This window comes from Chelonoidis abingdonii, chromosome 1, assembly GCF_003597395.2.
Source record: "Chelonoidis abingdonii isolate Lonesome George chromosome 1, CheloAbing_2.0, whole genome shotgun sequence".
Lineage (NCBI taxonomy): Eukaryota > Metazoa > Chordata > Testudines > Testudinidae > Chelonoidis > Chelonoidis abingdonii.
Genome location: NC_133769.1, coordinates 151,155,069 through 151,177,675, shown reverse-complemented (window position 1 = coordinate 151,177,675; position 22,607 = coordinate 151,155,069). Strand labels below are relative to the sequence as shown.

Below are 22,607 nucleotides of genomic sequence, written 5' to 3'. Positions count from 1 at the left end.
GCTGGAGGGTGAGCTGCGGCCCCTGCTCTCTGGAGCTGGTGGCCGAGCTCTGCCGGAGCTGGAGCCAAGCGATGGCCCCGGGCTGCGGCCGCTCCGAGCCACACCTCGACCCGAGCGGACCCCAGTGCGGGTCGATTGTATCCCAGCCTGGAGCCTATCACCCGCCGAGCCGAGCTGAAACGAGCCGAGCCCCTTCTCTGGCCCAGGGCCTGGCCCCGCCTCCCCAGCTGGCCCGGGGCCCCGCCCCGCCCCGCCTGGCTATAAAGGCCGCTCCCCGAGGTAGGGCTGTGAGTTCCGGTGTCCGTGTCTGGTTTGGGTGAGTGGAGGTTCTGGTTCGTCTCCCTACCCGGGTAGGGCTCCGCATGGCCCAGCCCGGGGGTGGCACTGGGGCTTCCCCTGAGCAGGGGTCCTGACGGAAGCGAATGTCCCGATGTCCCTGCACGGCTGGGAGGGCTATTGGTTGAGGGGGAGCGGGGAGGGCTGTTGATTGGGGGGCGGGTGCCCCGTTACTGTTGATGGTGTGGGGGGCCCCAGTGTAAGCGCTCTAGTAGTATGCAGTGGGGTTCCGGGCAGGTGCGCCAGAAACAAAGGAATTTTGGTTTCTAGAGTGACTCTGGATGCCAGGTTAAGGAGTCTCCGTCCTAGCAGCTGGAGACTGGCTGTAGCAGGGACCTGCTCCTCAGGTTACAGCCCACTGGAATGCAAGCTTGGGAAGTCCCTCCTTGGCAGCACCAGACTTGTCAGGCTTTAGCACCTAAGCAGGACCATCTCTAGGCACCAGCAAAGCAAGCAACTGCTTAGGGTGGCACATTTCCAGGAGCATCATTCTGGCCAGCCTTTTTCTTTGGGGCACTTGCACTCTCAGAGCTGTGCCACTTAGATGGGGTGAGGGTGCTGTGTCCCTGGCCCAAGCTGGAAGGGGAAGCCCCAGCCCCGGGATGCTGAGCTGGCAGGGCCCAGCCACTACCTGGAGAGGAGAGGGTGAGTCGAGCTGGACGCCTCAGCTGTGTACTGGCTGCTGCTTTGCCTTGTGCCACCCCTTATATTGGGGCTTCTCTGTGTGGCTGGGTGGGGGAGGGGGTAAAGCCCCTGTGGGTGCTGGGAGAAGGTGACATCACTCTCAACTTCCTGCGCTGCCTGCAAGCCCCAGCATTGCCTGAGCTTGGGTTGGCAAAAAACCTAGAGCCAGCCCTGGACCCAAGGGAAAGGCTGCTGCAGCTGGTGTCCAGGGCGCTCCAGGCAGGTAAGGAAGCCATGGCCTGGGAAAGACCAGTTGCTGCACCTGAGTTGCTTTGGGGAAGGCAGGCAGGGAGTGGCTGTTGTGCCCCCCCCTCCCCTTCCAGGAGCCCAGCACCAGGTGTTATGGGGGGGGGCAGGAGCTGGAGGCGCTGGGAGTAAAAGCTTAGAACCAGCTGCATGCGGGAGGGTCTTGGAGAGGCTCTGGCTGTGAGGGAACCGCAGTGAGCCTCCAGGCAAGGTCCAGCTCTGTGCAGCAGCCCTGAGCTGGAGTGTGCAGGGGGGAAGGGCAGGAAAGGAGCCAGCTGTGCCCAGAAGGTGTGGGACAGGTGCTGGGCCCTGAGGGCTAGAGCTAGCTATGTGCAGGAGGGGAGGAAGCAGGAGCCAGCTGTGCAGCGGAGGTGAGCTGGGAAGAGGGGCGGTGGGCACTGGGGAGGGCAGGTGTGAGCACTGGCCACTCTGCGGCATGGCAAGGGTCAAGGGAGCTGGTGCCCTGCTGCCAAGTACCCTGCCCACCCATGGAAGCTCTGTGGCAGTTTTACAGACCCCAGGCCTGTGCCTTGGGGAAGAGTCGGGTGGCTGCAGTTGATATAAAACCCTGGCAGGAATCTCGGGGGGGTGGGGGAGGAGTGGGATATGTGACCCCACACACATTGCTTCTGGGGAGCAGGAAGGGCTATTGGCTATGTGGGGGATCCAGCCTACCCCTTTCCCACTGCAACTTGAGATCATTGCTCCTTGTTCTGTCATCTGCCACCACTGAGAACAGCCTAGTTCCAGCCTCTTTGGAACCCCCCTTCAGGTAGTTGAAGGCTGTGATCAAAATCGCCCTCATTCTTCTCTTCTGCAGACTAAACAAGTTCCCCCAGCCTCTCCTCATAAGTCATATGCCCCAGCCCCCTGTCACTTTTATTGCCCTCTGCTGGATTATCTCCAATTTGTCCACATCCATTCTGTAGTAGAGGGCGCAAAACTGGACACAGTACTCCAGATGAGGCCTCACCAGTACCAAATAGAGGGGAATAATCACTTCCCTCGATTTGCTGGCAATGCTGCTGCTAATGCAGCCCAATAGGCTGTTTGCCTTCTTGGCAACAACGGCACACTGCTGACTTGTATCCAGCTTCTCATCCACTGTAACCCCTAGGTCCTTTTCTACAGAACTGCAGCTTAACCAGTAGGTCCCCAACCTGTAGCAGTGCATGGGATTCTTCCTTCCTAAGTGCAGGACTCTGCACTTGTCCTGGTTGAACCTCATCAGATTTCTTTTGGACTAATCCTCCAATTTGTCTAGGTCACTCTGGACCCTATCCCTACCCTCCATCATATCTAGCTGTCAGTAGCTCAGTAACATACAGCTTGTCACAAAGGGACCCAGTGGCAGTTCACCTCGGTAATGCCCTGTCTCTCCCCACAGGATGCTGCCCTTCACGGACTGGGTGCTGGAGCTGCTGAGCATGGAGCGGACCCCCGTCCATGCTTACACCATCTCTGCCCTGCTCCTTGCCCTGCTGGCCCTGCTCTTCCACACCCTCCTGCAGCTCGGGAACTCCTGGCACCGCTACTATGTGAACTGCCAGCGGCTGCGCTGCTTTCCAGAGCCCCCGCGTCGCAATTGGCTGCTGGGACACTTGGGAATGGTAGGTGTTATGTCACATGGGGGTGGGGAGGGGGTGAGTGTCTTCTCTTCCCTCTTACTCCTTGCTGCCACTGAGATATGGCTTGATCCCTGCTGGGAGGAGCCACCCTTGCCCACCCCAAGGGAGGGGCTGGTGGAATACCCCCCCTGAGAGGGCTGGGGGTAGGTGACTCTGCTAGTTCAGGCCTCTCCCTCCATCCCAGGTGAAGGGTTTTGGTCCCAGCCAGTGAATGGCCTGGAAGGTCGCTCAGGGAGTCGTGCCCATCCGTCAGACACATGGGAATTTGGCTGGGACCAAGCAGGGGTAGGAGACAAGAGTCCTGGGACAGCTCCACCAGGTTCTCAGCACACGCCCTGTCTGGCATCAGAGTGGGCAGCGTCTGAACTCACCCAACGAGGAAGCTGGAGTCAGGCATCGGTCACACTGCTGTTCCCATCCTGCTGTGGATCGGACCCTTCCTATGGCTGCTGGCTCTGATGCATCCCTGATACAGCAGGCCCCTGGGCTTCATCTCTGGCACTGTATGGGGCGGGAGTGATGGGGCAACTGGGGCTCTGGCCCACATGCAGAGTGGGGAGGGAGGGTGAGTGGCCCCCTACCCACCCAGTGCCCTGCACTCAAATGCCGCATTCTCCAGGCAGGGCCCAAGGCTTAGTGTGGGATGTGCCCTGGTGGGTGACTCTGGGCACCAGTGCCCAGATACTTGCCCAGTGGCAGGGGGCTCTAAGGGAACCAATCCATAGAAGCCTCTCTGCTCACCACTGCCCCTGCCATGCTCCCTGGCCCAGCCCTGTGCCACCCCTGCCAGCCTGCTGCACCCCAGTGGCTCTGCCAGCATTGGTGGTGAGTGGCTGCTGAGCCTGTTCGGTCACCCCTGCTGTGGAGCAGGGAGGGTTATAAAGCCCTTGGTGGGATGGCCCCACCTGGTGTAGCTGGCTATGCCCTTGCCACAATCACCATGTGCCATGATATCATGCATCGGCCGTGCTCAGGAGGTGAGGGTCTTGCTGCACCAAGTGTATCTGTCACTGCACGTGGCAGTGGGGAGATCCCTGCCTCTGATCAGAGGATCTGATTCTGCCCCGTCTGGTGTGCACTGACTTGCTCTGGACTCCAGGAGGGACCCAATCCTACCCTACATTAACTCTGCCCTGTCCCTCCTGCAGTTCATACCTGGTGAGGAGGGGCTGACCTTGGTGTCCCAAACAGTGGGTACATTCTCCCAGGCCTTTGTGACATGGATGGGGCCCTTCCTACCAGTCTTGTCCCTGGTGCACCCTGACTACCTCAAGCCGATCACAACAGCCTCAGGTATGCTGGCTCCTGGGGGTGGTGGTGAGACTCTGAGGGTATGTCTGCACTGCATGTAGACATCCGTGGCTGGCCTGTGTCAGCTGGCTCGGGCTGGGAGGCTGTGTCAGGCTTCCTTCTCCACTCTGAACTTTAGGGTACAGATGTGGGGACCCGTATGAAAGACCCCCAAGCTTATTTACCAGCTTAGGTTAACAGTAAGCTGCCACCATCAAGCATGTTTCAAATCTTAGGGGAGAGCCACTTGGGAAATAGTTGGGGAAAGGCAGAGTTCCAAGTCCCTAACCCTCCCCCTTTCCTGGTAAGATGTGAGACTAATTCCTCCCCTCCCTCAGTCCTTACATCCCTGTTCCTAGGTAGGCTTGACAGTATACCCTCACCAATTAGTCCTGGTGAACACAGATCCAAAACTCTTGGATCTTAAAACAATGAAAAAATTCTTTTAAGAACCTAACTTTACGTTTTCTTTTTAATAAAAGATTTATCTCTGTAAAATCAGGATGGAAATAACTTTACAGGGTAATCTGATTTCAGAGAGCCCAGAGGAACCCCCTCTAACCTTAGGTTTAAAGTTTCAGCAAACAGAGGTAAACCCTCTAGCAAAAGGACCATTTACAGGTTGAGAAAACAAAGATGAAAACGAACACATCTTGCCTGGCTGTTACTTACAAGTTTGAAATATGAGACTGGTTCAGAAAGATTTGGAAACCATGGAGTGATGTCCAGTCCCTCTTAGTCCCAAGAGTGAACACCACCAAAACAAAAAGCACAAACAAAAGCCTTCTCCCCCCCGCCCCCAAGATTTAAAAGTATCATGTCCCCTTATTGGTCCTTTAGGTCAAATGTCAGCCAGGTTATCTGAGCTTCTTAACCCTTTACAGGTAAAAGGATTTTGGTGCCTATGGCCAGGAGGGATTTTATAGAATTGTACACAGGAGGGTTGTTACCCTTCCCTTTATAGTTATGACAGGCCGTTACACTGCAGTGTAGATATTTTGGTTGGGGCTCGAGCCTGGCTTTTGGGACCTCCCCCCCGCCCCCCTCCATGGGGTCCCAGAACTTAGGCTCAGGGCTCTAAAACTGCAGTATAGACATTTGTGATCAGGCTGGAGCCTGAGTCAGCTGACATGGGCAGGTCACAGGTGTCTAATTGCAGTGTAGACACAACCTGTGGGCCCAGAGATGGGAAAGACTACCTGGGCCCCTCTAACCTGTCCCCGGGGAACCTATGCAGGACTGGCCTCAGCAGTCTGTTCTCCAGGGCCCTGGCCAAGCTGTTGTGACCATCCCAAGGGACAGGGCTCCCAGTCAGTCCCTTACCCCCAGTGTGACATCATGCTGGTATGAAGGTTTTCCTGATCTTCCTCAGGGTGGGGCTGGGAGCCAGTCACCTGGGCCCCTGCAGAGCAGCCCAACCGGAGCCCTGGGGAAGGCACCAGAGGGGACAATCTGCCTGGGGAGCTAATGAGCCTCTCCCAACAATAGCTCCTCAGTCTGCACTGTCCAGCCTGGATCTCGCTCTGCTCCAGGTCAACCCCCCACCCCCATGGGTTGTAACCCTCATGTTCTCATACATAATCAGTGCAGGCTCCTTGGCTCAACTGACTCACTCCTGCCCGGGTGAACCAATCCTTCCCTGCCACCTTGGCCGTTCTGCTCTGGGTTCTGCACTGTGTGGGCCCAGCAGCCTTTTCTGGCCTTGGCAGCTGGGATTGGATTACTGTAGAGAGGGGCCCAGAGCTGAATGTAGGGTGGGTCAGGCTAGGATGGACTGTTCTGGTCCTCTAATCTGACTGCCTGTGTCACACAAGCCAGAGACCCTCCCCAGAGCTCCCTGCAGCCAGCCCCGAGCTCCTGTCTGGAGGGAGCGTTACAAAGGGACAGTCCATCTCCAGTTGTTCCCAGGGCTCATTCCCCTCCCTGTCAAACACTTGAACGGCATTACCAGTCTTGAGTTTGTTCCTGCTGGATCTCACTCACCTGCTGTCTGCTGGATGGCAGAGTCCTCTGCTGCCAGGTGTCCCTGCCCAGGGAGGAGCTGGTAGCTGGGATCTAGGCACCTTTTTTCCTGCTCTTAAAGAAATTAAATCCATTGGGCTCCTATAGCCTTCCCCCGAGAGGCAGGTGTTCCAGAGCTTGAGTTGTTCTGGTGGCTCCTCCCAGACCCCTCCCCTTCTGTCACTGTGCTATTGGAGGTGGGGGGCACAGCGGAGGGAAGGGCTATTGCCTTCCTGCTTCATTGTGGGACAGCTCTGCCCAGGCAGCCCCAGGAAGCTTTAGTCTGTCTCGCGGGGGGGGGGCGTGCTACATTGGAAACCCCGTCGGACCCGGGCTGGGCTCTGCAGAATCCCCTTCCTCCGAGGCACCTCAGGATCCCCCCAGAGGATGGGCTGTCTTAGTCCAGCTTTTCCAGCTCCCTTGATGTTACTGCTCTTGCTGCAGGCCAGTGTCTGCACCAGCTCAGCCTGGGCGAAGGCAGTCAATGTGCTCTGTGCAGGGAGGCAGGAATAAAATGGGGCTATGTAGCTGTGGGGGCCAGGTGTTCATGGTGTGGGGGAGGTCTTCCTTGGGCCCTGGTATGGGCCGATTCCTGTTTGGCTCTTGAGAGATTGTCAGTTGCTGCTTTGGGGAGTCCAGGCCAGCCAGGGGCACCCAGAAGCTGCCTGCTGCCATAAGGGGATGGACCTGAATCCAGCGATGCCCCATGGAGGGGAGGGGAGAAGGTGTGCAGGAGCAGGCAGAGCACCTCCACGGGCTGCAGACTGTGAGCTTCGTGACAGCTACTGCTCCACCTTTAGAAGTGAGGAGATGGTGCCCCTGCGGCAAACCCCCCACTGCACCTGGTGCTGCCAGGGAGCCATGGACAAGCCCTCACCCCACCAGAGCCACTGAGCACTAGCAGCTCCTGTCCTGGGCACAGGGAGCACAGACTGGCTGTCTCCTGCATGGAGAGCCAATGGTCCATAGCTGGGACTGAGGCTCTCAGCTCCATCAGCGCTGTGCCCGGGCTCCTGGGAGCAGCAGGAGAAGGGACCCGGCCATGCAGGGTAGACCTAAGGCAGCACCCAGCAGGAGCTTCTACACCACAAAGACCCCTCCAGTCTGGGCAGGGTGATGGCTCAGACACTCTGTGCAGCAGGGCCAAGGGCACTGCCTGGCTGAAGTCCTTGGGAGCAGCAAGTAGAGCCACCTCCCCACTGGGGACCTTTGTCATCATTGGTCTTGCAGGAGCAGCTGGGGTCCCATGGGGAGGACATGGAAACACTCAGAGGCAGGATAGTGATGGCCAGCAATGATCAGTGACATGGGGAGCCTGTGCTGGCCCTGGCCCCTTCCTGCCACCCACGGAGAGTGGCCCCTGCTAGGGCTGGTTGCCCAGTGCTCTGGCGTCTTAGTGCCAATCACCCAGGTGCTGAAAGGAGTCACCGGGTGTAGCAGAGAGTGAGGGTTCTCTGCAGCTCTGCACCCCTAGCACTGCCCTGGTGAGCAAGTTACTGGGGCTGTGCGCTGCAGGGGGATGTGCAATGAGCAGAAGCCAGACTCCGAAGGAGTCCAGTCCCCGGCCTGGTTGGTGCTGTCTGGCCTGAGGGCTCCTGCTCCATCCTCTCCTACCCCCTTGCGGAGGTGACATCTCTGTTCCAGTTAATGTACTGCTGCCACTCTTTCCAATTAGCCCTGTTCCAAGTGGCGCCTGGGCTCGCAGGGCCAAGGGCATGTGGAGCTAAGCGGGGGCCTGTTTGCTCATCCCTGAACTGCTGCCCATTCCAGCAGCTAGGGGCTGTGCCCAGGGACCCAGTTCTGTCTGCTGAAACTTTGTAAACAATCCCTGTTGCTGATGCAGCAGTAGGAACAGAGTCCAGCTTCCTCCCCCAGTGCCAGGCTGGCTTGGCAGGACGCAGACAGGGGAGGTCTGGCTTTAGTGCTCCAAGCCAGTGGCTGGGTCTGAGCGGAGAGAGTTGCTCCGTGGAGCGGAGCTGTATGTCACTGTGCCAGGACAGGGGTGTTTCAGGGCTCAGGAGCCCAAGTCCAGTGGGGCGGCTCAGCACTCAATCTTCTGTTCATCTCAGCTGGATGTCAGAGAAGCACAGGGCGGGGGTGCAGTGCCGGGGCTGTGTGAATGCATGTAGCTAGTTCATGCCAGGGCTGAGGGCTCATGCCCCCGGGTTCAGCTCTGCACAGAGAACAGCTGGGAGCCTGTGTTTGCGATAACACAGGGAACCCAAGTGGGCCCCGTCCAACCTACTGCCAGGTTAGGGCAGTCTCCCCTACCCCATTAGAAATGAAACTGGGGGCACTCTGAGAACAGCCAGCAGTGCATCTGCCTGGGGAGCTGCTGCTCCTGCAGTGGGCTGATTCAGGCGCTGGGCCCAACGCGTCACCCTGACCGGAGTCTCAGCTGGCCCGTGGCTAACCCATGGCTCCTCGTTGTAGGGTCAGAACACGGAGGAAGGGATGCAGTTCGTGGATGAGCTCGTCGGGCGCTATGGCCACTCCTGCCTTTGGTGGTTTGGCCCCTGGCTTCCCATTCTGCGGCTCTTCCACCCAGAAGCAGTTAAACCCGTGCTGCTGGAGTCAGGTAGTGAGGGTGGCCCAGCACCAGGAGTTTGTGTGTCCATCCGTCTGTCCTGGAGCTCAGCAGGGGTTGGATTTCTAACAGGCGCCTGAAACTATCTGTTGTGTGTGCTGCTCCCTAGAAAAGCCCCCGGCCAGGAGGGCTGGCTACTGAGACCCGCCCTCCTCCACAGGGCTGAGGAGGAAGCTGCCTGGCTCTCAGAGCTTGGCAACGGCTCAGGTCTCGGGCTGAGCTCGGCTCAGCACATGGCTGCTGCCAACCCAGGGTCCTTAGTGAGTTCCCCTGGCCCCAGAGGGGTTGGGGCAGAGGCTGTAGCCAGCCATTAGCCTCCTGAGAGGAGCACTTCCCCTGGCTGCAGCCCAGCTGGTGCTGCCATCAGCCTCTGGGACAGTGACCCATGGGAACAAAGGTTCCTTGCAGCCCTGCCGGCTGGGGCTGCTGATAGGCGAGTGGGGGCAGCTCAGTGGGTCTGATAGCATCTAGCCAGCTCAGGGACACACATACACCCGCCCTTCATCAGCTCAGTCCATGATCCTGAAGGGGGTGCAGCAGGGCTGTGGGGTGAAGGGGACAATCAGGGAGGTGATGCAGGGGAGAAACAGGTCAGGGGGTCTCATAAGGACCAAATGGCTAATGTTCTTGGGGGGCAGAGAGTGTGAGGCAGATACCATTGTGGGAGTGCATGACCATGAAACTAGTGGGATGTCAGGGGAAATCTGGAGAATGGTGCAGAGAGTGGGTAGAAGAGATGGGAATAGAACCCAGGAGTCCTGGTTCCTAGCCCTCTTCAGACCCTGCTTTAGCCACAGGATCCCCACCCTGCTCCCAGAGCCGGGCATTACAACTAATAAATAGGGAGCTTTGAAGATGCCAAGCTCTGTACTGTGAAGGCCCCATGTGTCTGCCGAGCTCCCGCTGTCCGTGTCTGTCACTCTGCAGGCCTGACCCAGGCTGCAGATGCTGCTTGTGCCCCGTGTCCTACTTGTCCGGTGACTCGCTCAGAGCACAGCCTGCTCTGCATGAGGGGCCTGGTGGCTCGTGGCCTGGTGGCTCGGCGCCTGGTCCCTGTCGTGTGGCTCCTTCGCCCTGTTCACTGAGCCTGTCCTGCTCCTCCTGGCTGCTAGGGAGGAGCCTGGAGCAGGGTGTCCAGCAGGGCTCTGCCTTGTCTGACATGGGCTCCTTTCACAGGGGGATGCTCCGACACTCCTTAGGAAACAGCCAGTGGAGCAGGCAGGTGCTGGACAGACCCACGTTCCTGTGGCTGCCCCTTTCCAGACTAATAGGTCCTGCAGCTCCAGCCAAGGCTTTGATACCAGTAGCCCTGCACTCCTTCCCTGTGTCCTGGTCCGTGTGTGTGAGTACTGGCACCGGGTTGCACCCCAATACTGCCCTCTATTCTGTGTGTCTGAGCGATAACGCTGGGGTGTGCCCCATTACAGCCCCCTGTGCCGTGTGTATCTGAGTGCTAGCGCCAGGGTCGGCCCCATTACCTTCCCCCATGCTGTGCTGTATGTGTCTGAGCGCTAGCGCCGGGGTCTGCCCCATTACCACCCTCCTTGCCACGTGTGTCTGAGCATGAGTGCTGGGGTGCACCCCACTACTACCCCCTGTGCCGTGTGTGTGTCTCAGCACTAACTCCCGGGCCTGCCCCGTCTCTGGTCTCCCACAGCTGCCATCGCGCCCAAGGACTACACGTTCTACGGCTTCCTGAAGCCCTGGCTGGGTGAGTTCGCTTTCTTCTGGGCTTGGATCTTGTGCTTGGTGTCATGGGGCCCAGACCTCAGGGGACAGGCTTGTGAGGAAAGGAGGATGTGATGTTCCCCTCTGGTCTTATCTAGACCAGTGATCTGCTAGGTCACTCCAATCCTTGACTCTGGGAGCCAGCCTCACCCTGCTTTGCTGTGAGAACCTCCACTCCTGGGCTGTTCACGCACAGCCTCTGGCATGTAAATGCTCCTTGGACAGTGCAACCGAATGACACTAGCCAATATCTCTGGTCCTAGACACAACCCCAGGAACCTCTGTCTTGCAGTGTCCAGTTATGCCCGCTAGAGTTTGCAAGTTTGTATAAGTTGGTCAGTGTAACAAAGAAATTGACATGTACGAGGCTTGTTATCCCAAGGAGAGTCTCTGACACACTTCAAACCAAGTTGAAGGGGAGGGAGGGATGCTCAGTGGTTTGAGCATTGGCCTGCTAAACCCAGGGTTGTGAGTTCAATCCTGGAGGGAGCCGCTTAGAGATCTGGGGCAAAAATCAGTACTTGGTCCTGCTAGTGAAGGCAGGGGTCTGGACTCACTGACCTTTCAAGGTCCCTTCCAGTTCTGGGAGATAGGTGTATCTCCTATTATTATTACCAAACACACTGCTTCAGGTAGAATAAACAAACATTTATTAGCTACAAAGATTGATTATAATCACTTAAAATCTAAGCATAACAAGTTGGATTTGGTCCAATGAAATAGAAATAAAACACATTCTAAGCTGATCTTAGCACTTTCAGTGCCCTTACAAACTTAGATGCTCCTCACCACAGGCTGTCTGGTTGCTCTTCAGCCAGGCTATCTCCTTTGAGCAAGGCTTCAGTCACTTGGTGGTGGTATGTGTAGATGAAGGTGGATGAGAGAGGAAGAGCCTGGCAAATGTCTCTCTCTTTTATCATGCTCGTTCTTCCCTCTTGGCTATGCTTCCCCCCTCCTCGGGGTCAGGTGAGCATTACCTCATTGTGGTCCCTGACTAACCAAGGGAAGGGGGGTGTCTCACCAAAGGCTCTTGAGCAAAGTCAGCTGTCATGGGATAAAAGGGAAGGTCCTTTCTGGATCAGTAACTGGTTAAAAGACAGGAAACAAAGAGTAGGAATAAATGGTCAGTTCTCAGAATGGAGAGAGGTAAATAGTGGTGTCCCCCAGGGTCTGTCCTGGGACCAGTGCTATTCAACATTCATAAATGATCTGGAAAAGGGGGTAAACAGGTGACAATTTGCAGATGATACAAAACTGCTCAAGATTAACCCAAAGCAGACTGCAAAGAGTTTCCAAAAGACCTCTCCAAACTGGGTGACTGGGCAACAAAATGGCAGATGAACTTCAATGCTGATAAATGCCAAGTAACACACATTGGGAAACATAATCTCAACTACACATACAAACAGATGGGGCCTAAATTAGCTGTTACCACACAAGAAAGATCTTGGCGTCATTGTGGATAGTTCTCTGAAAACATCCACTCAATGTGCAGCGTCTCCCAAAGAAGCGAACAGAATGTTGGGAACCGTTAGAAAAGGAATAAATAATAAGACAGAAAATATCCTATTGTCTCTGTATAAATCCATGGTACACCCACATCCTGAATCCTGCATGAAGGTGTGGTTGCCCCATCTCAAAAAAGATATATTGGAATTGGGGTTTGGAACAGTTTCCGTATGAGGAAAGATTAAAAAGACTGGGAGTTTTCAGCTTGGAAAAGAGGTGACTAAGGGGGTATGGCCACTGTCGGCAGACAGGACATTGGGGTGACCCAGGCTGTCTGTCCTTATGTCGTTGTGGAGCTGAAGCTACTCGTGCCATAGCCGTGAGCACCAGCACATGGGTGTGCACAGGATCACGCACAGACCTTGAAATGTGCACACCCCTCTCTGCACAGCCCACCACTCACCTGCACATACACACACATGCACTTGCATGTTCATGCCCATGTGTCCCCACAAACACATTTCACTCACACCCCCACCCACGTACCATGCATGCACTGCACACACGTGCACACTCTTGTGCCTGCCCACCATGCACCAGGGAGGTTGGTTCTCGTTGAGCACCCCAGCTGGCTGTGACCTGGGGGCTGCTGGGGGCCTGGGCTATGGAATCTCTGCCATGGCTACCAGGCTCTGAGCTGAGTGCCTGTCATCTCAGGGGACGGTTTGTTGCTGAGCAATGGTGCAAAATGGGTGCGGCACCGGCGCATGCTGACGCCAGCCTTCCACTTCGACATCCTGAAGCCCTACGTGAAGATCTTCAACCAGAGCACTGACATCATGCATGTGAGTACCTCCCCTCCCCCCACGGCACCAAATCCATGCCTATGCCTCTGGTCCCTCCCATGGCACATGCTGCCCTGGCACCCTGCTACCCACAGCCTGCCCGTGACTCTGCCCTCCTCCCATGGCATGTTCTGCACCATCACTACACTGTGCCTCTGGCCCTGCACTCCCCCCCTCACTCCAGGGCATATACTGCACCGATACCCTGCCCACGCGCCCCCCTGCCCACTGCTCTTGCACCTGTCCCAACCATATGCCCAGCCCTGTCACTGCACCAGTCCACTAACCTACTCCCGTCTGTTTGCCTGTCTCTGATGCTGGCCCATCCGCACTGCTTGGGCACCAGGCTCTGCAGTGCTGTCCCTGCAGGCAGCAGCTTGGGTACAGGTCTCACGGGCACTATTCTCCCACAGGCCAAGTGGCTCAGGCTGGTGGCATCAGGCTCCACCTCCCTGGACATGTTTGAACAGGTCAGCCTAATGACACTGGACAGTCTGCAGAAATGCGTCTTCAGCTACAACAGCAACTGCCAGGAGTGAGTGACACGGGGGCAGCTGCCCCAGCAGGGCCCTGCACTGACCCGAGGGTGGGAGCCCCCTCATTGCGGGAGGTCAGAGTTGGGAGAATGGGCTGCAGAGACCCTCCCTTCCTGGCCTGGCCCCAGCGAGCCCATCCAGATTCAGGGAATGGGTCCCTGAACTGTATGGGTGTTACTGCTGGCCTGGGCAGGAGCAGAGGGCCTTCCAGGGAAGGTGAGTCTGGAGGTGTTGGGGGAGGGGGAGGTGTTTTCTGTAGTGGCTGCACCTGGCTTTGGTCAGCACTGGGGGTGGAGCTCCTCAGCTCAGGGGGCAGAGGCTGGTGCTTGATGCTTCCACTCGCTGGTCTGTCTGCGAATGCCTGTGGGGTCGGCCTGGCTGTGCTCAGGGCCGGCTCTACTGTCTTTGCCTCCAAGCAGCGCGCCGAATTGCTGCCACGGACACGGGGGCAGTCCGTGTGCCTTTAGGGCAGCACACGTGTTTCTGCGGTGACGGCAATTCATCAGCAGCTTCTGTCTTCAGCTACCCTAACGGCACACGGACTGCCCCTGCCATCCGTGGCGGCAATTTGGCGCGCTGCTTGGGGGCAAAAACACACAGACTGCTGCCCCTTGCAGGTTGCCGCCCCAAGCACGTGCTTGGGATGCTGCAGCCTGGAGCCGGCCCTGGCTCTGCTGTGCTTCTCTTAGGGGGTGATCCTGCTGTCACATCTCGCTGCCAGGAAGCTCCTCACCTCAGTCTCATCACCTCAGAACCCTCCTGCCCCGTTTGTACATGTACTGCAGGGCCCTCGTCTGCAGCTTGTACCTGTTTTATTGCACCGGTGCACGTTGGCTCCCTGTTATAGGACACTGCCAGCTGGCTGCGAGACCTGCCAGTGCAGGGGGGCCCCGAGCTGGCTGCAGGACCTGCCGGTGCAGGTGGGTCCCGGGCTGGCGGGGGGATGTGCTGTGAGCCCAGCATTTCTGCCCACAGTGTGCGAGTTCAGAGTGGACCCCATTGCCAGAAACAGGACTGAGGGCTGGGCTGGAGCCACCTGGCAGCAACGGGGGAAGTGGCTGGTTTCCTGGCAGGCAGGGAGTCAGTTCCCATCTCTACTGCAGTGAGGTGACCCGTGACCCTGGGGAGCCTGGTCTGGACTTCTTCACACCAGGATGCCCCAACCCATCAGCCTGCTCTGGGGAGGAGTCCGAGATCGGCTCCCGCCAAACCCACATCCGTTCTGTCCAACTGATGGAGAGGGGCACTTCTCCATCTTTGCCAGCCCCAGCTGTGCTCTGAACCCCACCTGTCCCCTGCAGGCACTCACTGACCAACCACTCCCCCATGCCCTGCTGCCATCGCTGCCCTGTGGGGATGGGGGCCCCCGACACCCCAGAGTCCCGTGGTGCACACAGGGAACAGGCTGCGTTAGTCTGGAGGCTCCTTGGAGCTTGCCTGGGCCATGCAGCCCCCACACTCACCGTGTCTGGGACTGTTTATGGTCCCTGTGACTGGGGTCCCAGGGAAACCAACTGAGGTCACTTAATTAGGGTGACCTGCAACGAATGGGCAGGCAAACCCCCAGCTGGTGGATATTCCAATACTTAGATTTACCAAGTCGGCGCAAAACAGCTTCTGTTATACCTCAATGGTTACTCAGAAGTCAATAACACAGTTCCCTTAAAGCAGCCCTGCCTCAGGGCTCCATCTAGACACCCAAGTCAGATATGATGAGGATCAATGAAAATCTTATTTATCATATAAAACAAAAGGTTCTACCAATCCCAAAGGATCGGACACGTTGCCTCCCAGGTTAATGAATATTCCAGCTCTTACCCAAATCCACGCTTACAGCCGATTCTTATTAACTAAATTAAAATTTATTAAAATAGAAAAGAGAGAGAGAAGTGGTTAAAAGAACAGTATACGTACAGACATGAGTATAATTCTTGAGATTCAGATTTTTAGATTTCTAGATGCAAAGAGTTCTTTCAGAAATAGTCCATAGGTTATAGTCCAATGTGTATATTCAGGGAGGTCCTGTCAGAACTAGGATCTCAGTCCTTGTGACTTAGGTTTCCCCTACATGAAGCCTCAAGCAGATCTGAGATAAACAGGCTCAGAACCCAAGGGTCTGTTATACAACTTCAGGCTGCCTTGGATAGCTCGGAGTCCCTAGGCCAACAATAGGCGATCAGGGTGACTTTGAAGTAGGTCCATCATCAGTAATTAGCTACATGAATTAACGTAAGGCAGTTTCCTGTTTTTCCACCATTCACAGATGATTGGCTGTACATTTCAAAGAGAAAGGAATACAGCGATATCCTGCATTTACAATTCATTTAAATGCTAAGATGTTCATTTGATCTCTGAATTAACAGAATACAGCCTAGACAGGGACTGTTTGATTACACTGTTGACTTCTACCAATATATCTGTAAATAGAAAAAAAAACAAACACATTTTTAAGGGCTGAATTTGAGTCATTTATCCTGCAGGATGCTTAACCCTTTCCGGTCATGTGTCACAGTCCCACACTGGCTGAGCCACAGCAGCAGCCAGAGACACCTGAGAGATCCGGTGGCCAGCCTGGAGATCCCGTGACTGGGAGATCACACAATCGCTATGTTGCAAGGCCCAGCCCCCCGGGATCCCCCAGCTCTGATCAGGGCGCACCCCCCGCCCTGGCCTGTCAGTTACATGCTGGCCTGTTGTGTTGCAGGACGTCCAGTGACTACATCGCGGCCATCCTGGAGCTCAGCTCCCTGGTGGTGCGACGCCAGCACCGTCTGCTGCTGCACTGGGACTTCCTGTACCACCTGACGCCCGACGGGTGGCGCTTCCAGCGTGCCTGCAACACTGTGCACCGCTTCACAGCTGACGTGGTGCAGCGACGCCACCAGGCCCTGAACCGCCTGGGCAGGGAGGCCTGGCTCAAATCCAAGCAGGGCAAGACAGTGGACTTCATAGACATCCTGCTCCTGGCCAAGGTAACATGGTGGGGGCCTGCCCCATGATGGTGGGGGGGGAGGTCACTGATCTCCTGCTATTGGCCAAGGTAGCATAGTGGGAGGCTGTGCCCTAGGGAGCTGGGGGTTTGTTGACGTCCGACCAGGGCGTTGCCAGGTGTAAGGTCCTTTGTGATGTCTGTCACACCAGGACTCGCCCCCTAGCCCAACTCTCCGGAGCGGCCCAGTCAGAGCTGCCTTCTCAGCATGGAGCAATATAAACTGCACTTGGCGACATGGGACCAGCACCTCTGGGGAGCTCGAACACCAGAGTCAGGCTGGGCATGGGGGGAGGGGAGCCCACCTTGAGGCCTGGGGCTGTGGGGCAGGGCAGGGGCTGCCTCTTTCCTTGGGCTGGGGTGGAGGGGAGATGGCCTAGTTCACTCCACCCCGAGATGTCCCATCCTCCCAGGCTCTGAGATGGGGCATGCATGGGCCGGGCCCCGTGGGGAGCAGGTTACACGTCCAGCAGTGTGTGCTCTCTGTGCAGGATGAGGACGGCCAGGACCTGTCAGAGGAGGACATCGCAGCCGAGGCCGACACCTTCATGTTTGAGGGTGAGAAGCCACCCTGGGGAGGGGATGAGGGACCCTCCTGCTGACCTCACAGCCTCATATGGGGGGATGGGTGTCACAGAGTGTGAGGGAGTCAGGACCCTGCACCCCCCACTTCCTGCAATTCACCGTCACTCTCAGCCAGCCAGTAAAACAGAGGGGCTATTAGACCACAGGAACACAGTCTCAAGCAGGGCTTGTAGATAGAACCAGGGCCTCTCAACCAGGTCCCCCTTAGGGGCAAGGATGTTAGACCCCAGACTTGGGGTTCCCTGCTTGTTCCCAGCCAGCCCAAAACTGAAACCAAAAACCCCTCCAGCAGGCTCTCTCCCTGGGCAAAGGTGTCGACTCCCCACCCTCTTCCTGGCTCAGGTTACAGGTTCAGGTACCATCCTTCACCTAAAGTCATCCCCTGCTCTCCCATCCCCCATGCAGACAGCCCCAGTAAAACTAAACGACATTCCCAGGTCAATCCACCCTGCTCCCTACTGCGTCACAATGGGATCTCGGCAGATGTCGTGGCTCTGGTGGGGAGGCCAGGATTGCTGGGTTCAGTCTTTGGCTCAGAGTGACCTGAGTGTGTCTTTCCATGAAATGGGGCTAAGACAGATCTGCCCCTGGGCACTGCCAGACAGTCTCAGCAATGGAGGCGAGGCGCTAGAGGGGGCAAATGCTCAAAGTCACCCCACTCGCCTCCCATGCACAAGGGGCCTGGAGTTCTCAGCTGGCACTACCAGAGAGTCATGGGGAGCAAGGCCTCAGAAGAGGTGCTGGCAGTAGCTGAGCCAGGCAGGGTCCCTCCAGCCCCAGACTCTCCATGGTCCCTCTCTGCCCCCTGGTGTGGCGGCTCTCACGCTGGGCTGGCGTCTCTCTGCAGGCCACGACACCACAGCCAGTGGCCTCTCCTGGGTGCTGTATAACCTGGCCTGTCACCCCGAGTACCAGAAGCGCTGCCGCGAGGAGATCAAGGACTTAATGCGAGACAAGGAGTCAGAGGAGATTGAATGGTGAGATGGCTTCTCCAACTGCAGTGCTGGCTCTGTCCAGTGCAGTGTGGACCCCCAGCACCACCACTTCCCGGGCCTCTGTGACCTCTCCCACCCTTTAGTCCCAGCACAGCCCCCGTCCCACCTGTGAGGGTTAGCACAGCTGCTGCCCTCCCCTTCCCGCTGGGGTCCCTTCACATCTGCCAGCCCCACAAGAAGGAGGGCTTCCCCTGCAAGATGGGCCTAGGCTGCTCCCCAGTGCCCAAGGGCCCTGCTGCTCTGGGTTTTGCATGCCCCTCCGGATGCCCAAGGGCCCTGCCATTCAGGTGTGCTTGCCCCTCCCCCGCCGCTCACGGTGTCATATGTCCCCTCAGTGCCAGCTCCATGCAGATGCGAATCTGTCCCAACCCTGGTGCCTGACTCATGGCCTCACACTAGGCCCCTCATGCATCCACCTCTTGGGGCCAGCACTAAGCTCTGCTCTCTGCAGGGAGGACCTGTCCCAGATGCCCTTCTCCACCATGTGCATCAAGGAGAGTCTGCGCCTGCACCCACCTGTCACGGCCGTGTCCCGGCGCTGCACTGAGGACATCAAACTGCCCGACGGACGTGTCCTACCCAAAGGTACCAGCCTCCTTCCTTGTCCCCCAGCTAGGGGCATGGCACCAGAGCTGGGCCCATAACCCCTGAGGTGCTCAACCCCTCCCCTCCTTCTCGCCTTCCTCTCTAACGAGGCAGTTTCCTCTCTGGCAGGGAACATCTGTCTGATCAGTATCTACGGGACACATCACAATCCTGCTGTCTGGCCGGAGCCCCAGGTATCGCTGGTCACTCTGTTCAACCCTTTGGCACTACTCCACCCCGCAGCCACTTCCAGTGTGGCACTAGGGGGCGCTGTGCTGCAGGGGGTGGGATTGGGGGGCTGGGTATGGGGATCTGTCCCCTCGCAGTCACTGCTGACTCAGTGCCCCGATGTGGCACTAGGGAGTGCTGAAACACCAGCAGTCTAGCAGCTTCCTATTCCCAGCGACCCTCCACAGAGAGGAAGCTTCCCTCCACCCCCGAGCTTGCCTAGAGGGGAGTGAGGGTCGCACCCCCATTCACACTGGGCAGGGCTGGGTAATTGGGCTCGCCCCAGCTCTGAGTGCTGGGTGGAGGCAGAACCATCCCCGCTGCCAGCGCACGGTCCCAGTGGGCAGCTCAGTCTTTACTGGGGTCGGGGCTGCCTTTGCTCCCTCCTTGGCTCAGGGACCCCAGCACCCCACCCCCCCCCCCAGCTCCCTTACCATGTCCTGCTTTTGCTGTCCCAGGTCTATAACCACATCGCTTCGACCCAGAGAACTCCAAGAACAAGCCCCCACTGGCCTTCATGCCCTTCTCTGCTGGACCCAGGTAACTGCCTGTCCGAGCTCAGAGCCTTGCCGCCACAAACTACCCCTCCTCCCCGCCCGTCCCCCCCCCACCCCCCCGGCTGCCCACCAGCAAGCAGCTCCCTGTTGGCACCCTGACTACAGAGAAGCATTGTGGGATACACGGGAGTTGGCCTCTGATCAGTGCTGGGGTCAGCTGCTATTGCTGGGGGTCAGTCCCTTCTCTCACAAGGGGTTAGGCTCCCCCCAGCATCTGTCTGTCCCTGTGGGCAGTGGGTTCTGGGGTGTCTCCCTGGTCCCCCATCCCTGCTCTCACATGGCATGTGGTTTCCGAGTGAAGAGCACTGGCCGACACACCTGGCTCTCTCACAGGAACTGCATCGGGCAGAACTTCGCCATGGCAGAGATGAAGGTGGTGCTGGCACTGACGCTGCTGCGCTTCACCGTGCGGCTGGATGAGAGCAGGCCTGTGCGGCGCAAACCCGAGTTGATCCTGCGCAGTGAGAACGGGCTGTGGCTGCACCTGGAGCCACTGGGGCCCAGCTGTGAGAGCCGCCTCCCCGCACCGCGCTCCTAGGGCCATCCACTCCCCCTGCTGTGGGAGATCTAGCCTGCTCCACTCAGCTCAGGGGCCTGCCTTGTGGTGGACCAGGTGGAGATCATGGTGGGGCCAGACATTAGCAGACACCTGGGAGTCAGCTCTCTCCTCTAATCTAGATCAGCCCTCTGTACCAAAGCAGGCACTGTGGCATCTAGGCATGGGGCCCCAAAGGTGCTGCAGGCTCCTTTCAGACACCAGCTGCTTAGCCCTGTCCCACCTGCCCCTGGGAGCAAGGGTGACAAGTTCCTTTCCCCAGCCCCGCTGGATATCCACGGCCACCTGGTGACTCAATGTCAGAGCTAGAAATAGAGCCCAGCAGCCTTTCTCCTGGCTCAGCCCACTCACAGCCTAGGTGACCCCCGTGGCCTGCGTTCCCTGCCCGCACTGGCCAGAGTCAGGGTGCCCAGCAGTTCGGCCGCTAGCCTAGGATGTGGGAGACCCGTGTTCACTTCCCTGCTCTGCCACACAGGGAGCCTGTGGCATTAGGCAAGTCACTCTGCCTCTGGCCCTCAACTCTCATCAGTGCAATGGGGCTAATGGCCCTGCCCGTGGGGGCTGAGGGTAAATGCAATCAGGGGGTGAAGTGCCACATAATTATGTTGGGCATCTAAGACCACGTGGTCAATCATGCTAAATGCTATGGGCTCGTTAGTGGATCAGCCCCTGTGTTCCCGCCAGCCCCCCGCACCCCGTGTCCTGATGCTGCTTCCTGGAGTTGAGGGTCTGGTCTGTCTCTCACTCCCCTTCTCTGGAGGGTAGGAATCTTCCCTCCCGCCCGCTCCCCCTCTGTCCTGCTCCACCTACTTCTGCACTCAGCAATCCACCCATCTGGTCTGGGGCAGGAACAGCTGAGAGGCCTGCGGACAGGTGGCTCAGTGCTCTGGCCTATCTTCCTGAGAGGCCCCCAGGAGCCTGGGTGAGAGCTTCTGCCTTGGCCTGCTTTGGATGGCTTTGAGGTGGGACAGCAATCCAGGAGGCAGCTGCCTAGTAATCGCAACCTGCTGGCTGCAGTCACCCAGAGGAGTTGGGGCAGGGAACCTGTAAATGTGTGTCTTTTTTCCTCTCTCTCTCTCTGTAGTGCCCCAGGGGGCTGGCTGCAGACCCAGCAGGGACTCACTCTCTGCCACAGGGAAGTCATGGTTCAATGAGACAAACAGTGGTTGAGGGCAGGGAGGAGGGGGCTGAGTGTGGCCCCTGGGGTGGCTGGACCTGGAACTGGGGGACAGTTGGCCCCTGCTGCAGGGACAAGGCCATGGGACTTTGGGTTCCGGCCTGGGGGTTTCAAGATCTGGCCCTCAAATCCAGTCACTGAGCTTTGGGTTCTGTCCCTCGTCCACATGGTGGCAGGCTCCAGCCCTGGTCTCACTCCTCCCTCCCATCTTTCTGGTCCCTGCTGCCTCCTCAGACGTCAACCGTATGCTCTATTCCTTGGCCGCAGGGCTCCAGGGCCCAGGATCTGGCTAAGGGTCTTCTGGCTCTGGTTCCCATCTGTGAGGCAGCGGGTGCTGGCCCCAGGCTCACCCACCTCCCATTGACCCGGCCCACTCTGCCTGCTCCAGCCCTGGGCTTTGTCCACATGCTCAATCCCCGGCCACGAAGTTTCAAGCTCAGGCCACGGAATCCGGCTGCAGGGTGTTCGGCACTCTGGCTCTTGGCCATGCAGTGGCAGGTGCACGCCCCTAGCTCGCCCCCCACCTCCATCACCTTTGGCCCCTGCTGCCACTCCCACTCCCCCCATTGCCCTTGGCACCCACTGCCTCCGCCAGCTCCCTGTCCATTCCCCCCACTGCCCTGGGGCTCCGCTGCCTCCAAACCCACCTCCCCATCCAGGGCTTAATTTGTCTCCAGGTTTGCCAGGGCTGCGTAAGTACTGTGAAAAGTGACATTTGTATGTTTGATAATGTCAGTTTTCACAGCAGACTGAGTAGCGAGCTGGGAGGCTGTGAAAAGTGATATTAACATACAAGTGTCACTTTTCACAGCAGCAGATTTACTAGTTCATAAGGCTAAAAATAACCAACACAACCAAAAAAGCAAAAGAAACTACAACAGAAAAGACAAGAACGTGCAGAGCACCTTGTTTGCATTTCTATTCTGCTTAGGGCCAGTGAAGAATAAAGACAACTGCACTTTATTTTTACTGTTCGTCTGCAAAAACAAAAACCCAAATCTTCCATAAATAAATGACCATGCTTTGGACATGGTTATGTGCATATTTGTTTGTTTTTCTTAATGTTAGTTAAGTATTTTAGGAACAAGTGTCAGAGCGGCCACCAGCAAGAGTCGCTGGTGCTGGTGCGGGGCCCCTGCGGAATGGTTGGGGTTAAGAAAATTGAGGGAGATGAAAGAACTGAGTGTTGACCTGTGAGCGACTGGTTTGCTTCATTACTAAAGCATCGTGTAAACAGTGACTGGAGTCTTTGTATTCACACATTTGTGGTTGAAGGGAGTGGGGTCCCCAGTGTTCCTTGTGCCCAAGCCCTCAATACATTTGAACCCGTCTCTGCCTGCTGTGACCCACAGGCTGGTGCCCAGTCACTGGTAGGGAGACTGGGCAGCTGAGGGGGGCGAGGGGCAGCAACGACCCAGGTCTCATTGCCCAGTTGTTTGTGTTATACTTCCCCTACCCCCGTCTTCTCTGCTTGCTGGGTGTGACAGCAGCACCCACATGGATAATGCCATCTGCAGTAGGGAACGTTGGGCTGGGTTCCGCTGCACACCAGGCCCAGGAGCTCTAGGCGTTTGAACGCGGTGGAAAGGCTGATGTTCAAACAAC

At 57.4% G+C, this 22,607-nt stretch overlaps 1 protein-coding gene across 3 annotated transcripts; it reads left to right on the top strand.

Annotated features, from left to right (window-relative positions):
• The first annotated feature begins 263 nt into the window (after window positions 1-263).
• Window positions 264-22,040, top strand: CYP4F22 (cytochrome P450 family 4 subfamily F member 22). Of its 3 annotated transcripts, XM_032787367.2 has the most exons (13): window positions 264-316; window positions 2,654-2,876; window positions 4,043-4,187; window positions 10,430-10,483; window positions 12,667-12,794; window positions 13,208-13,329; window positions 16,035-16,302; window positions 16,811-16,877; window positions 17,752-17,881; window positions 18,351-18,484; window positions 18,614-18,678; window positions 19,171-19,252; window positions 19,603-19,736. In XM_032787367.2, the coding sequence occupies exons 2-13, from the start codon at window positions 2,655-2,657 to the stop codon at window positions 19,638-19,640; spliced, it is 1,455 nt and encodes a 484-aa protein (XP_032643258.1). In that variant the 5' UTR covers window positions 264-316; window position 2,654; the 3' UTR covers window positions 19,641-19,736. The 3 variants fall into 3 exon arrangements, with proteins under 3 accessions (XP_032643258.1, XP_074927242.1, XP_032643259.1); XM_075071141.1 differs by lacking the exons at window positions 264-316; window positions 4,043-4,187 and adding an exon at window positions 8,625-8,763 and having other exon boundaries at window positions 2,427-2,882; window positions 18,614-18,685; window positions 19,177-19,252; window positions 19,603-22,040; XM_032787368.2 differs by lacking the exon at window positions 264-316 and having other exon boundaries at window positions 2,434-2,876; window positions 18,614-18,706; window positions 19,183-19,252; window positions 19,603-22,039.
• Window positions 22,041-22,607: the final 567 nt, after the last annotated feature.